The sequence below is a fragment of the Corvus brachyrhynchos genome, unplaced genomic scaffold (genome assembly GCF_000691975.1).
Source record: "Corvus brachyrhynchos isolate BGI_N302 unplaced genomic scaffold, ASM69197v1 scaffold115, whole genome shotgun sequence".
In the NCBI taxonomy this organism is placed as follows: Eukaryota; Metazoa; Chordata; class Aves; order Passeriformes; family Corvidae; genus Corvus; species Corvus brachyrhynchos.
The window spans coordinates 8,400,288-8,416,952 of record NW_008239553.1 but is presented as its reverse complement, the minus strand read 5'-3'; the positions used below and the strand labels follow the sequence as shown (position 1 = coordinate 8,416,952).

The 16,665-nt window shown below is 42.3% G+C and overlaps 1 protein-coding gene across 1 annotated transcript in view; it reads right to left on the bottom strand.

Annotated features, from left to right (window-relative positions):
* Nucleotides 1-13,812, bottom strand: part of ITPKA (inositol-trisphosphate 3-kinase A) — a gene marked incomplete at its 5' end in the record, with an annotated part of 37,521 nt that extends 23,709 nt beyond the window's left edge. Inside the window, one exon of the mRNA XM_017741613.1 lies at nt 13,699-13,812. Coding sequence (XP_017597102.1) covers nt 13,699-13,812 — 114 coding nt within the window. The remainder of the gene's footprint in view (nt 1-13,698) is intronic.
* Between the last annotated feature and the right edge of the window lie 2,853 nt (nt 13,813-16,665).

The following is a 16,665-nucleotide window of genomic DNA, read 5'->3' as shown; positions in this document are numbered from 1 at the left end:
AAGCAAGGTGGAAGATTTTCCCATAGCTAAAATAAAAATGCCCCAAATAATAACAACAACAAAAACAAAACCCTGAATTTGCCATTGAAGGCACTTTATACTTTCAGCAGCCAGCTTCTGTGCTCTTACCCCTTATTAAAGGTTCCTGGAATCCTCAAGCTCAGGATATTCTTGCTGCCAAGTCTACTACCCACTTGGCTGAATCAGACATGAATCACAAATCGAGACAAAGATCTCAATGGGTGGGAGGTGAAAGAGCAAGTTAAGAAGAAGAATGCTCCTCAAGTGTATGCAAGCAAACCCTTACACAAACCTTTATCACTGAGCTCCTGAGTGCAACACTTAATTCAGCTCCCAAGGTATGGTAAGGCTCCTACAGCAACTCACTTAGCCCTGCTGTTACCACGTCTCACCTTCTCTTGGTCCTGGCCAGGAAACAGGTTCCTGAAGCACCAAACACTAATCTGCACAGGAGTCAGTGTTTATGACTAGACAAAAAGCTACTTAGGGCCGGAATGCTGTGCTGTGCTAACTGACATCTGGGCAGCCTGGTCCAGAGTCCGGAGCTGCGAGCATCGGCTTTAGAAAGTCTGTGCCCTGACATGTAACAGCATCATTCTTCACGCTGTCTGAGGTCTATGCCAACCAGTGCCAACTGATAATTTGGCCAAATCACAGCAACTGGCCTTCTGCCAGGGCAGCTGTGTTACTTCAAATGTTGTAAGCTCTTGCTCAAGGAATAAAAAGAGTGTAATCACGTCCCTGGTCAAGGATATCCCTGAGCAGTCTCCACGCGCTCGATGCCTTGGCAGCCCTGACCATCCTTGTACCTAAGTCCCCAGGGGAACTTAACACTCCCTGCTCTGTCACACAGTTGATCTTCCTGGGATGTACGAGTGCCAGCTGGAGCTGTAAGACTGATAATCAACACCAAGGGAGAATTTGCACTCCTAAAGAGCAGCAGTTTGCATGCTACACAAGCAGCCTCCTGATCAGCACCTCTCATGAGACTGCCAGGCAAACTGTGACTACACCTTCATCTCTCCCTCCCTCCCTCTCTTTCACCCTCCAGCCTCCAAACCTTAGAGGAGAAACAGTGCTCAGTCTGTACTTAGCCCTTGATGCTTCTGGCTTTGCACTCAGCCATGGGTGAGGGCCACAGCTGCTCAACCAGCGTTTGGCAGGTGTATCCTCTGACTGCAGGGTTTCCATTTCCTGTTTGTGCTGCACTCATGATGGGCTGGGCTAAACCTTCAGAGTCATGAGAAACACTTAATGCAATAAGCAGAAACAACACTGCAAGTCAGAAGCCTCAGGTTCCTGTGTTTTCTCCCCTGTGGTGCCTCACCAGGCAGTGAGATGTATATGTAATTTGGCTTTGTTACCCTTTAGGATACTTGGTAAGCTTGCTGGTGTTCATTACGTCTGGACTAAAGGCAGAAGGGAAGGGAAGAGAAATGGATGGTCAGTATCGGACTCAATTACCAGGAGCACAAAATCCCATGTCCCACTCCATAGCTGGATTCTACTTGTACACTCCAGGAGCCGGTCCCTGCCAAATCAGAGGAAAATGAACGACAAAGAAGCAAAAGCCTTGCTTGCCTTCCTTGATGCAAACAGCATCAAGAGCCACAGTCTGCTAACTATTCTGCAGGAATCTGTCAGCATTTTGTTTCTGGTTATTACCAAATATAAGAAATATCTACAACCTCTACATTATTCCTGGGGCAAAAGACAAAATAATAAAGTAATTAGACGGCTTCAAAGCTGCACTGTCACAAGGGTTTCCTTCATTCACCTCACAGATATGTTGTAAAATCCGACACTGTTGACTAAAAGACAGATTTCACTTCAATAAGAATAAATGTTACCTGTCCTAAGGGATACTAAACTGTCCACCTTCCATAGCAGGTATTAAACATGGCCATTATCCCTCTTTTCACAGCTTCTGGTCTGCTCTGAAAGACACTGGTTCTCTAACAGGATGGAGCTCTGCCACCTGTCCGTACGGAGCACAGGAAAGCTGAACCAACGGCATTCTGCCCCTACCAGGGTTCTGCCAAAACATCAGTCTTGCTGGAAACTGAAATGTTATTATCCAAGAAGTAAATGGAAAGTTCCTCACTACGAAAGTTGACTCAGAGCCCCAGCATTCAAGATTTATTCAGGCTGTCCATCACCCAGAACAGATATGTGGTAAATCAAATAACACTTTAGCAGATGGTGTGGCAGAAGGAAAGAAAGCTTTCTTAACCTCCAAAACAACTGCAGTTTAAATCTTCAGAAAGTCTAGCAATTTGACAATTCTCTGCCCGTCCTCCACATCTCATGGGTCACTGATTGACATCTCCAGTCATGAGAAGGGGACATCTAGAAAGACAACACTCTTTACATGATAAAATAAACCAAATATCCTATCAGGTAGGACACAGAATTATCAATTCCAAAGAGGATGAATATTTGGGAATACTTAAAACCCAAACAGATCCACATTTCTCTGTGCACAGACCAATAAATAGTTTAGCCTAAAACATAACTGCAACTTGTTAAGGCGCGAATGTGTCATTTGTGAACTGTGCATGACCTCAAATCCAAATGTATTGCCAAGTGCCAATCCATTTACATCAGGTGTGGTTTCTGCAGAACATCAAGTGAGACTGTGTTCTGGCAAGAAGCCAGGAAATAACTTCAAGAAGCTAATCTCCCTAGAGTGAACTTGGGAAGGAAGCTGAGCATGTGCTTCATCTTATTTGCAATGGTGGTGCAGTCTGTTACCTGGAGACACAACTCTGCCCAGCAGTTCAGGGCTCGGCTTACCACCACTTTAACGTCCCAGTAACTCAGTGACCACAGCAGAATCTCCAGTCTGAACAGACAAAGAGAAATAAAGAAAATTTTAATGCTTATCCCTTTTTACACTTTCCTATTTGCCAGAAACCACTACCATCCAACAGGAATTGCAAAATTGTTTTCTACTAACTGGTCAAAGACCCCTCTCTTCATATCCCTGGCAGTTTGAGTTAGTGGACACATTGAAAGCCTACCCTGCTTTCAATACATCCTCGTATAAGGGCCCCAGGAGCTGCATCCCACACAGCTTTGAGATTCTGCCTGAAAGAAATGTAACAGCAGAAGACTACTACATGGTAATTCAGTTTTTCTATAGAAAAGGATAGGAAGAACAAGGACAGAATTAAGGTTGCTGTAAGTACCTATTGGTTACCTGAGATGATTGTGCTCCATTTTAGTCGCTCTTCCAAGAAAGTTTGGACATACTGAGGGAAAATTCAGGGACAAATAACAAATATATTGCTGAGGTAAAAATAACTGTTTATCCTGAGAGCATGGCAACTGTCTTCTAACACACAACAAGGTTTCATAATTATAAGAGCAGTCGATTGTTCTCCATGACCACTGGGAAGGACAAGAACAAATGGCTTTTATTTGCAACAAACCCAAAATATTCAGGCAAGGTTTAAGAAAAGGGCTTTCTGAGGTATCAATGAGTTTTAAAACAAGCTTGACAAATGAGTGTAAAATCATGGTCTAACTCAGTCACAGGAGAGACCTGCCAGCAAGACAGAAGTGGGCTGCTCCCAGTGTCAGTGAGCTGCAATACTTTTAAAGGAGTCCTTGTCATAAGCACCAAGATGGTTCATCATCAATGGTCTTATGACACTTACGTGCTGCAGGACTGTGAAGAAAGTTACATGAACCCTTTTTGCTCTGTATTTCCATTTCCTAAAAATATTAAAACATTCAATTAGAAAATTAAGTTCCTCATACCAATACTTGTCTGCAAATCAGGGTTTCTAAAATTATTGTACACGTGCAGGTATATATCTACATATATAGAGAGAGGTTACTGACAGGTATTGATTTTAAAAATGTTTTTACATAACTTTTCTTTCCTACCATGATAATTTAGCTTCTAACATCCTAAACTGTCAGCCACTCGCTGAAGATCTGAGCAAATTTCACTGCTTCAGTATGGAATCTAGGTCCAGATATGTGCCCTTTCTCTGCTCCAGTTCCCACAACTGCAGGTTGTAACAACTCTACTTCAGAACACTGCTGAATAATTTAAGTAATTAGTGCTTGTAAACTAAATTAGAGGCACTCAAGACAGTCAAGCAGTAATACAGTGTTAAGTGAAACAGATTATTAGAGTCTAAAAATATGTCATGTAAAAAACAGACTGGACATAAACTGGTAGCAGTTTGCCATCTGTTCTTCTATCTATCACAAGACAAAGTCCAGTAGTCCACCTCTCCTTCCTTGTCTCCTCTGAACTGCCTCTTCCATTATCCTCTAAAGAAGCATAAGGAGTTACTGCTTCACCTGTGGTGCACTGCACTGTTCAAACAGGGCCCACCCCTTGCAAAGGAATGCAAGTGTCAACATGCGACAGGCACTGTTACTGAGCGGGGTGTGGTATTTACCTAGGGGAAAGCCACATCCTTCAACCACTTTAGTACCCCCGAGCTTCAACCTGGTAACCATGAGATTATTCCAAACCACTCTGTTGAAAGGATTTTGAAACAAATAAACAAAAAAATAACAACCCCAACCAAACAAAAACCCACACTCCTATTAATGGAATGATGAAGAAACCTGTACTTCTATGGAAATGAGTACCCTTCACCTTATCCCACTGGAGCGAGAGGCTTACAAGGTAGTTGTTTGTTTTTGAAGCAAACCTAAGATTAGAGAAACTCATCCTTCCCCAAGTCAGCCCTAAGAACTATGTAAGGAATCCAGAGAAAAGATGACTTATCCCTTGAGCAAAACTACAGGCTCAAAAAAGACTTTCTGTTAACAGAGCAACATAAGAGAGGCGAGTTGAATTCCTCCTCTGTATCAGTAGCAGGTAGTCCCAGAGACAAAGGATTATTTAAGATTTTAATTTCCATAATGTAGCCTTAAGAAAGGGAACCAAATTCAGACCTTACATAAGCATGAATGACTCAACTAAAGACTGAAACTGAAACAAGGCATCTGTCTTCCTGAAGAGCTGTGGGTGTTTGAACAATAGTGTATGTGTTTTATGGAGCATGTTTCCTCTGCCCTGAAGGTAAACGTGTGCTCTCCATCAGGATACTGGAGATTCCACCTCTGTAGAAGCACAAACCTCAATTGCCAATTATTAAGATGCAAACCCACCTAAAAATAAAATGAACACGGTGTAGTTTATAAAGACAATTTATCTACCAAAATTTTTCTCTCATAGTAAAAGAGATAAAAAACCCCCATAAAACTTCAAAGAACTTCATACTGTTGGCTCCTAGCAACAGAACTGCAAGCCACACTCCCATATCTTGCACAACCACCTACACCAGCCTCCTGAAATATGGAGCAGGCAGCAGCTTCCGTGCCAGATTGGACATAGGTAGCAAAACCAAGAGCGACCAATATCCATTTACCAGGGCTCAACAAAGAGAAGACAGACATTGAAATGTCATTTGCAGATGGGTGATGACCTATGCAGGACACAGGGGAATAGGCCATGTAGAGAAGCTACTTCACAAGCCAAGACTGATTTTGCTGCCCATGTACTCTTTTTCTTGAAGAATGCAATGTAAAAAGAATATTGGTGACTTGGCTACATTCATCCTATAGTCCCAGACAGGACTGTTGTCTATAAAATCAGAGGACTGAAAAAGCCAACTAGGATCAAGACACAGAACTACAGCAATGGAAGAGGACATATTTCTACAGATGACACAGAAAATCCCAATGTATAAACAGGGACAGAAGAAAGATAACTAATTATCTGTCACTCCAGTTTTAATATTGGAATGAGAAACCATACTCAAGATATCAGCCAGTCCTACACTGGAAAAAGACTTGGAGACTGTTGGCATAGTGATTAATAAGCACTGGACTGTTAGAGAGCTCAGGACTTGCTCCCTTTCTTGGTGTCTTTGCTGAAGGCACATAATTCTCTTTGGTCTTGCTAAAAATTTTTGGTAAACAACTCATGAAACTGTTATAGGGGCCTGATTAGTGCCCAAATCCAGGCAGACCATTAGGCCAGAAAGAACTCTAGAGGCTTACTTCTTCCTAACATATAAAATATGGCTTCATGATTTCTAATACTGACTGTCTTTGGTAGTCCTGCTGGCAGCATGAGCAAGTTAAAGGCAAAAGCACCTGAAAGTCAGGAGTCTCTATTTTAAAATCCTTCCATAGATTTTTCAACAGAATGGCAAGATCTGTCCTGAAATGAGTACCTCAGGATTTAATTGCTTACTCCTTCTGGGTTGGTACAAAGAAGGCAAACAGGGTCCTTCTTTAAATTCCACAGAGCAAGACAATACAAACTGTATCAAATCATCAGCTCAAAATTCTGATACTCAGGATTCTGCACTATTAAAAGTGAGAGCTGAAGCGTAGGAAGGTTTCTTAGTTTCTTCAGATTACATTTTCCTCTAAACAAAGCTGACCCTTTGTGAGGTCAGCAATGCTGTTCCTACAGAACATACACGGGTGGCAAAGGAGGGAGCCCACACCAAGCAGAGCTTATCATGATTAGAATATTCAGGTCAAGTGCACTTAGCCAACAACCCACTCAAACCCTGCACAAGATAACAGCTGATCTGCATGCAAAAACACTGTTCACACAGATTTTTATCCTTTCTGCTGCATCACGTAAGCATACAACGATGGAGAAGAGTACAAAGGCCATACAGGCTTGCTCCAGCCCTGCCTCTTTCAGAAGATCAGGGTCTCAAAACCCAGATTTCCTGCAAAACCACCAAAGCACCAGAATTCTTTATATGTTTCATTCTCTGGTGATTTGCTCTAAGTTACCCACCTCAAAAAAGATCTAAAACTGTTTGGTTTGCTTCAGATTGAACAACTCTAACAAAACTTGAGCTGTTCCCAAGGCTAGAAAAAGATTCATATTGACCCCACAACAAAATTTCTAATGAATCCTCTCAAAAGCTTTTTAACCTTGAGTTTTGAGGAAGGAACCCGAAATCTAGGAAGAGGAGAGTTTTCAAAGGAGGAGTAAGCAATGGGAAGAGCAGAAGTCAACCTGACAAAGTCTAGCAAATGGTAAGAACCTCAAATTAATTTGCAGTAGAATCTTGTTAGGATTTAATTACCTTCTGTGGAGACTGCTGGATACAGCACACACAAGGGATCAGAGTAGCTCAGCTGTGAGGGATGTGTTCAGCCATACACAGGAGGTAAGCTCGAGGAGGCTCAGCTGCGAACCAGGTTTTCCCCATACCAGAGGGCACCTGTCACAGGGCCTGCAGAGCCTGTCCAAGTGCAGCCTTCCTGTGAGTGCCCTCTCTAGCACAGGCACACTACCCAGGTCAGGCAGTGCCACCTTGCTCCACAGCAAGCACTTTGGGAACAGAGGGAGGATGAAACATCACTGCCAGATGTCAGTGCCTTCCGCCCTGGAACACGTTCAGATCCAAAATTACATTTGTGATGGATCTTTAATAATGTCTTAAATGCAAAACTGAGTACTCAAAAGTTAGGAATTTTCAGAATTGAAGTTTTTGGTATAAACTTAAAGGCAACCATTACTGCAGTAATAGACTGTTTTCCAAATTTTAGTGAATTTGTTTTCACAACCTGTTAAGTGAAGTGTTTTAGTCATATCTTACAGGGAAAAATACTGAAGGAAAGATAGGTTAATATGAAAAGTACCCACTAATTTTGAAAGCTTAATCTAAGGTGTCGATTTTTGCTTTTCCTAATACCCAGTGTTATACAATACTATAGAACAGTGTTGTAGAACAGCTCCCATTAACTTTGGTTGCATGTACAAATGTTCCGTGTTTCTGCTAGTAAGGCTCACTTTCAAGTCAGTCAAAAGGAAAATGAGAAAAATACGATTATTTTCTATGGTGAAAGTCTGCATAAATAACTTGCCTAGGCTCTTCCCAGGCAAAGAGGGACTGTGAAACTGTGAAAGGCAGCAGTTCTCCACATCAGCATTCAGCAGCATTAAATTGGGAAGCCAGTCTTCCCCTTCCTGTGATCTGCTGCAGAGCTATCTATGAATAAACAGAGGTTCTGCAATACATATCATCAGTCACTGTGGAACTGTAACTTGTCCTTTGAGTTGATTGGAAATATAAAACAGTTGAAAGTCATTAATTCTGTGCATCAAGTGCTATGCCTGCTTGTAATGAAAGACAGCAGAACATTAACATACCCACACTGCAGGCACGCGAGTTCTTTCATTACATATACTTTCAGGGTTTGACTGATGATTTCTTAACACAGTTGTCACATGTTCTCCTGCTTTTTTGAGAATGTATTTTCCTTGATTTTTAAAGCAATAGTCTGCTTGCCCATTAAGTTTTGCTCTTCCCTCTAGTCCTTCCTCTTGCATTTCCAGTAGCCTTCCCAACCACTCCCAGCCACTCCCCTTCTGTCTGCCTGTACATAACCTGTACCTATCACAATCCTCTTACTTCCCTCCTCTCCAAAGTTTTGCCCTTGAGTAGCCAGCATTAGAAGCTTGCAGCTACCCTCTGCAATGCGTGTACCCATAAGACTGGTCACCTGAAAGCACCAGACAGTACCACCACCTGTGCCACATGCTCAGAGGATCTTTGAAGATTTTCAGCAGAGTGGTGATTTCAGAGCATCTGAAGAGGTTCCAGTAGTGGAAGGTGCTGACACATGGCAACGATGCTCCCTCTGTTTCCAAAGTGTGTGCTGCAGAGTGAGCCAGCACTGGCTGGTGCTGGTGAGAAATGCCTTCTTGTATGGCAAAACCCAGTTCACAGCTGCCTCGTGCACAGCTGAGCCTCCTCAAGCTCACCTCCTGCGCCTGGAGTGGGATGGCTGCATACATCCCTTCCAGCTGAGCTCCACTGATCCCTTGTGTGCCCACAACACAGACTTTGACTAGCACCAGCACTTCAAAGGTGAGAAGTAGAAGCCTGCATTTGATTCAGCACTCCACCACAGGAAGCAAACAAAGTAGAGCACAGAAAAGATGCGCCGTCTCGAGTGAACATCACTAGAAAGAACCGCTGCAGTGTTCTCAACTGTATGGAGCTGCTTGAAAAGAGCTGAGACACAAAGAAAGCTGTGCTCTCTGTAGCAGCTCAGAGTAGTGAATGCAGCTATAACTAAGAGTGAATCACTTTATGCTGGGATGTGGCAGAGACCAGGAGACAAAATCAGTTATATTGATAATGAATGATGATTTTCTACCATCATTGAAAACAGAGACCTTCTCTTTCTATGCAATGTTCAGTGTAATTTACCAAGAGGCGTTATTCTTATCACATGAAAGTTGTATGAAGTATGTATGAAGCTATATGAAGCAGTTTCTGCTGATACATCCCAAGTGAACTGTGCCATTCCCACTAATTTACACAGTTCAGCAACATCCCAGCTTCCTGTTAATCCTCTGGATGAATCAGACACATTTCAGTACCAATGACAGACATAACATGTTTCTATACGTATTCTTTATCACCTGTAACCACACCTCTGTTACAAATGTGGCTCATGTTACAGATGAGGTCAGAAGGCTGAATAAGAATGGCAGACTGAAGTTGAATGTGAGTAAAATAAAGGTGGTATTAGTGGGCTGACATAAACAGTTTAAAGTGTTTGCATCACTGCATCACCTTACTTGGATACTTCAGCCTGTGAATATGGAGTGTTCCTGGATTCTGGGTTAATGCCAAGCTCCCATAAAGCAGTGTTTGTGTCATGCTTGCTACAGTCACTCTGGCTTGGAGAGTCTGTCCCAAGCTCTAAATCTGGATCATGTCAAGTCTATGATCACTGCTTCAAATGACTGTCAATTCGTCTTTGGCTAACTTCTTCCCAAGGAATAGAAGATTTGCTAACGAGCAACAATAGCCAGGCCTGATGGGTTCAGGGCAGGTTTCTATAGTATCGGTCTCACACCCCCGTGTTTTGGAATGTAAAAGATTTCATCCCTTGTGAGAAGCTCACCATTCATCAGTACAAAAACCCACTCAAATGCTGCTGGTTATGCGTTATCCCAGAAAGCATTCTCCATTACTGACAGGAATGAATCAGTTAAGCACTGGAAACAATATGCCAAAGTATTTGCTAGTCTGACACTGGATGAGCAGGTAGCCTCTCCCCCTTCCCTATGCTTCTGTTCAGAATGAGTTGATGGAGTGTAACACCTGCTCCCACTCCCCTCCTTTTTTTTGTGATATTTTTCCCCAGGTATGCTATGCTTTGGACAGACAATGCCATCTTACCCAACTTGTGAGCTTTTGAGATGAAGCTCTGCTGGTAGAGAAGAGCACTTAAAAATTCAATTTAAACCTACACTATGCAAGATCCAAATTAACACGGACTGACAAGCCAATTTTCTCTGCCTCAGCCCCCTTTTGGTGCAAGAACTACGCTGACTGAGAAGGAAGAAGAGAGACAGACCCGACTGCTGCTGTACATAAGATGACTTTTTCCTTCCAAGATGTGTAAGGTTAACATTACTTTTTCTGCCACCACATTTTATAGACAATCACTACAAAATGCCATTTGATGATCCTTAGTTTTTCTCTCAGCCACTGCTAAACAAAACAGCTATTTACCACATAAATACAGTGCATTCTCAGCTTCCAACATTAAATTGCACCACATTGTGAGCAGTTAATCAAACTGATCCACTTTAACACACTCCATTTATAATAAACTTTAGATGTGAGTTGAGGTAATTTTTGAGTATGTTAACTACCGCATTAATTACACGTGGTAATTAAATTAATCAATTAAAAAATATTCACTCTAATCAAAACAGTCTAACAGGGTAACAGTATCAGCACCCAAAAAATATACAGACATGCAAAATTTCCAAACTGTTGCTCCAGCCATTACCCTTATTCCTTTTGAGACTGACATGGGTTTTCACAAATAAATCTGGTGAGTGAATGATAGCTTGAGAAAAATATACTTAGGTATGACCTCTTTAAATATGCATCACCCAGTGATGAGGAGTTGGCTGTTATTTTTTTCCCACCTTTCCAGTTGTAACAAGCATTATAAAAATGCACATACAGAAAAACTTCTACAACACACCCAATACAGCAGGAAATACAAGTCCATAAGGAAAAAGTTATCACAGAGTTCTTTCAATTTTAGACTGTATGCCCAAACAACATGTCCTTTAACATATGAAAAATGAAAACTATCAGAGTGAAATTGATTCAGAAAAGAAGAATCTTGTAACCTCTAAGTCACCATTTCAGATATATCCAGGATTAGAAACTCTTATCTGATAAGACATTTAATTGCCTCTCAACTGATTTGGTAAGAGCTAAGTAATTTCCTTACAGACAAGAATCCACATTACTAATAAACATTCACCATTAGACCTGATACTGCTGATGTTTTGATATACTCCACCATTGCAATGTACAGTGGTGAGGAATTCATCCTCAAACTGAGAGAAGGCTCCCAGTTCAGAGTTTTGTTCCAAGAACTGTGCAGAAGTGGAACATTACTGCTGTTCACCTCAAATATGTTCAGTATACAATAGGAGGATTTCACTATTTGGGACTGTCATTATAAATCTGCATGTTTTTAGAAGCATGAAGTGTATTCCATTAAAAGCAGCTGTTTCATGAGCAGCACACTAGTGAAGCTTTGTTTCTACTTGACTGGTATCCCTGCACTCTTTATCAGAGTATCCACAGCTTGTCACTGTCCTCTATAAACTCATTCCAAAAGCCCTCCAACCTCCCTAACATTTCCACACCTCCTCATAAATTCCTCCCTTTCTCCCCTGTGCCTCAACTAGTGCCTTCCACATTCCCTAACCTCACCAGCCCACAGCATTGTACACTTTCTCCTAATTACCCTCAGGACAGGAGACACTACCTACTGCAGCTCGATGCAGCATGGAAGCACCTAAGGACTAGCCAGTACACACATGCCAATTTTCCAGTCAACACACAAAACAGAAGACAGCTGTTTAGTTCCTCTGGCACCTTCTCCCCCAGAGAAGAAGTAGTATGCACTTATTTTGGTTTCCTCTCTCCCACCCAGTCTGACCTTTGTGAAACTTTAAAGAGCTCTTGAAGAAACTTTGAGATGTCTATGCCATTGCCAAATTTGGCTGAAACCTACTAAAGCTGTTGAAATGGAATTGATAGAGTGATTACGCAAGCTTTCTTTCCTTTGTAGAGTAGGCTAAAATCCCATTAGCAGTCTTACTTATGTCATCCCGTCATTCCTATTCTTCATTTAAAAATAACAGTTTTATTCTACTGCATTAGCTTATGTAACCCACCCCTGAGCCAAAGTAGTTGAAACTTTCATTCTGTATTTATTAAATTATTTAGTTAGTTAGCTATTAAGTGTGTGTGCCTTTCTACACGCTTGTCCATTTTAAGGTACTTGATGTTACGAAAAATAACATCAAGAAGATCAGTGAAACCAAACCAAATGCACTTCACTAATGAATATCCCCCCGAAGTTACCGGACTGGTATCATTGCAGGCAAGAACTGAACTGCTTTTTCTCTAGCAAACTGTCAGCTGTTCTCATGGTTACAGTTCTAGGAATTTGGAATGACAGGTCACAGTTATGAAAATGAGTAGACTTATTTGGCATCTTTCTATCTAGTAAATAACATTCTCCTATAAAGAGGACGAGAGGCTGCTGTACATTATCAGGGTGTTCATTCTCTGTGAAAATCACTTTTTAAAGCCTCTGTCCCAACAAAGAAGGTGCTAACCAGACTTCGTGTTTCTTAAAACTGCTCATTCACAGAGTGAAGACAAAAATACGTAACTCTTGTACTCTCTCCATTACTATAAACGCACCACTGGTGTTTTCACTGCAAGATTCAGCTGTGTATATACACCTCCCAGATGGCATGAAGCAAGGCTACAGAAGTGCTTCCCATTTAAATGCAAGCAAAGGCAGGAATGTTAGCTTTTGCCATAGGGTAAAATCTATTCTGCCAATCGGCTATTTAAAAAATAACCAGTATTTTTTCTTTTAAGTTAACTGCCAAGATTTACAAAGCTCCAAATAAGGCATTATGCAGTTTCCATTAGCACAGCTTTGCACAACTGGTTTTCACTGAACCCCAAGCTGAACAAACAGGACAGCAGCAGAATAGGCTTCTCTCATACTTCTATCCCTTCATTGTTGGAAGGGGCTTCCTTCAGGAAAGCCAGGACAGCCCAATTTCCAAGCCTCTGCTAATTACTGCAAAATGGCATGAATAACTTATGCAGAGAAACTGGAACACCACCCACTGAGCTTCTCTCAAAGGTGGGCCTGCCCAGATGCAAACGGCACGTGGTCCCAGCGGAGCCAGGCTGGGACTGCGCTGTCACACCGTCAGCCATCGGTCCCAAGGTATTCACTGCCCCCACACGGGCCCTAACACTCCAGGGACATGCCCACGTACTGTGCTCAAAAAGAAACAAAAATTTAACATTGTCATGAAGTGTCAATCCATCCAACCCAGAATGCTCTGTGAAACACTTAACTGAATCACTCATCCTCTGGGAAAGTTGTTTGCCAGGTGAACTGCCAAGGAGAACTGTCCTCCAAGGAATACAGTCAGAGAGACAGCACACCCAGGCACCATCCTGGGGTTTAAGGCTTGAGAACTCCAGGGCAGCAAGCCCTGAACACAGAGGCTCCTGAGCTTCCCATCTCACACACAGTCCTGCACAGGTAGCTTGAGAGCCCACAATATTTCAGACTCACCTGGGTCTTGATCTCCAGGTCAACAGTAGAGGGGCCTGGGAGGGCCTTCTTCAGCTTAGGTCTCAAGTTCCTGGGTCTCCAGATGGAAGCCTTGAAGCTCTGATAACAGGAACATTATCAGAACTTCTACTCCCACAGTTGAAGACCTGGGCAAGTTTCCAAGGTCCCTGGTAGGCACTGGGGAGCCTGGTAGGCTTGACAGCCCAGCAGTTCTCTGAGCACTGGTCTGAGCTTAATCGTAAGGTGCCAGGCTCCAAATTAACTTCTAACATTTCCAGAGAAAAGTCTCAGGGAATTCCCCAACAGAAGAGAAATTTTAAAATGTCAAAATTTCCCATGAATTAGGAAAGAGTAACTTTGGCCCACCTCTGATTTCAGTTTCCTTCAGAAAAGTCTCTATTCTTTTTGTTCCATTCTTTGAACAAGCCTTCAACTATTAAAATACACTGAAAACAATAAATATGAACAAAATGTTCCAAATTGCCTCTAAATAAAATCTTCAAAATATAAAACTGTTCCTTAGGTTATCCTAAAATCTGCAGTTATTTTCACTTGCATGTGCCTACCTTGAACCCAAAGCCTTCCATTCTAAACCAAACATTCATCCTGCCTCAAGATTTACAAGCTGAAAGGACACATCCTGTAAAGCTGAACCCCCAGAGTTTCAAAGCATAGACTCCAACTTTGGCATGGTATGAAGTCACTGCTTTGCTAAAGAAACAAGTGTGGACAGCTGAGTGCAGGGGTCACAGCACTGCCCAGTAACAAAAGACATCAATCACAAGAACTGTCCTGGATGCCTCCAGGCATTGGGGAGCAAACAGTGCGGCCACCTGAGATGACAGGCAGAGCACCTGACCACAGGAGAAACAGCAGATTCCTGGGATTTGAGCTCTTGGTGGGTAATGCAGAAAGGAAGGGAGGGATGAACCACATAAGCAGTCACAGAGCAGGTGAGCCCACTTAATTTATTAGGTAGTGCCATGAAATTCTGCTGGTTTGGAGTCCTAGGTACCAGTCCCTGCTCCGGTTTGACAACTTGCCAGAGAAGGGATAATGAGGTAAAGAAAATCAGTCAGAATGCAAGAATGCAAGTTTGCCCCATCTTCCCCTACACTGCAGGTGTGAAAATGTAACTCAGCCTTTTAAAACATCAAGTATTTTACTTGCGTTGAGGGAATACCTACTTTACCAAGGAGGCATTAACCAGTCCTGCACTAAACTTTAGAAAACTGCAAAAACCTTTTCAAAAACTGAGTTATTATAATACTATCAAAGTTCTCAATTTCACACACACCTAAATGAACAGGACAGTCTCTCAGAGTTTAAAACATTTATAATACAGGTATTTTTAGTTTGTCTATAAATCAATGTTAAAGATCTTCTTATTTTAATATTTTATTTTCTTGTAATTAAAAGGTGGCTATAAAGACCTCCTAAAAGAAAGTAGTACCACTCACATCCACTTATGCTGTATTACATACATGCATGTCAGACTACAGGGAAGGATACACTCCCAATCATTTAGGTCTCAATATTGCCCTCAGTACCAATGACTTCAAAGATGCAGAAGCATAATCTTTGAGATAGCACAGCTTCTTATCTGAAGAATCAGTTTTGCTTCAGTCTATATTCACAGCTTAATCAGATGCCATGATGCCACCTCAGAGTTCTCTTACTGCTGAAGTGTCATCACTTAATTCTTGCTCCCCATTAAGCAAACATAATGCAATAGCAGGGATATTGAATAAAATGATCCGATGGCCATTTATTATCTTTAATTTCTATTCTCCTGCTATTTCCACAAAATTCCATAGCATGTATTTTAGAAAAGAAAGCAAAAAAACCAGTAATTTTTTCCCCTGAAAACCAGATTCTATCTCAGAATCAAAAGTACAAATTAAGTATTATTATTACAGGTTTCTTGATACTCAACATGACGAAGTACAAAACCTTGGAGTTTTTTTCTCTACCAAAATGAGGCCACAAGTTGATGCAAACAAAACCAATATTGTGCACAGCATTTTAGTTCCTGTACCATGTGTCCTCTAAAGTAGCAAACCCACAATTATCATGAGAAAAGTCCAGCTGGAGGTATCACCTACAAGTTGCATTACGTCTTCATTATACATTTTTTATCAAAACACATGTTCTGCTTGAAAACAATTCAGCACCAATGAGTTGGCAGTAGAACAACAATTTAAGCTGCGGTGTCAATGAAGGTGGGAGGGGGAATTCACTAAAGCTACATTTTTCAGGTACAAAAGCCTGAGAAGCACGCTGAATGGAGTCAGGCAAATACACATCAAAGATCACGAAAAAGCAACTAAGTATATGCCTTTCATCCACTTCGTGGATGAAAGCTGCCAAATTACAGAGGGGATTTACTGAGAAGAATGTGCTGCTGCCAGAATGGACAAAAGCATGCATTCTATCCATTCCAAGCTCCTCCCCATCTCCTGTCATGCTCACAGCAAGAAGCGGCTCAAAACTTGACAACCACAGACTCAGGACTGAAAGAGACAAAAAATACCTGCTGGGAAATGCCTGGAAAATTTTTATTTTGAGCATCTGACACAGGAGACTGGAAAAAAGAAAAAACAACCCACTTATGACCAAAAAACATCTCCCCATATTCCTGGGACATCAAGTACAATTCCACAGCAGAAAGAAATAGCGCACACCTGGCCGGGTTTTTGAGGAGCCCACGTGCAGACGCGCTTTTCCAACAGGCGCAGCAGCCTGTGCACCGCAGTGCACTGCTGCCGGCCCAGGACAGGAGTTTCCCGGAGTTTGCGTGGAGTTGGGTCACAGAAACCTCACTCCAAGCAGGAGCAACTAGTGGCCCCTGAGGAGCCCCGTAGGCGCCCAGCTGCCCGGCCAGGCTGGCCCGGGGAGGGGGCAGCGCGTCCCGGGCGAACCGCTCACCCCGCGCCCCTACCTGGCTGGTGTCCCCGCCGTGCCACA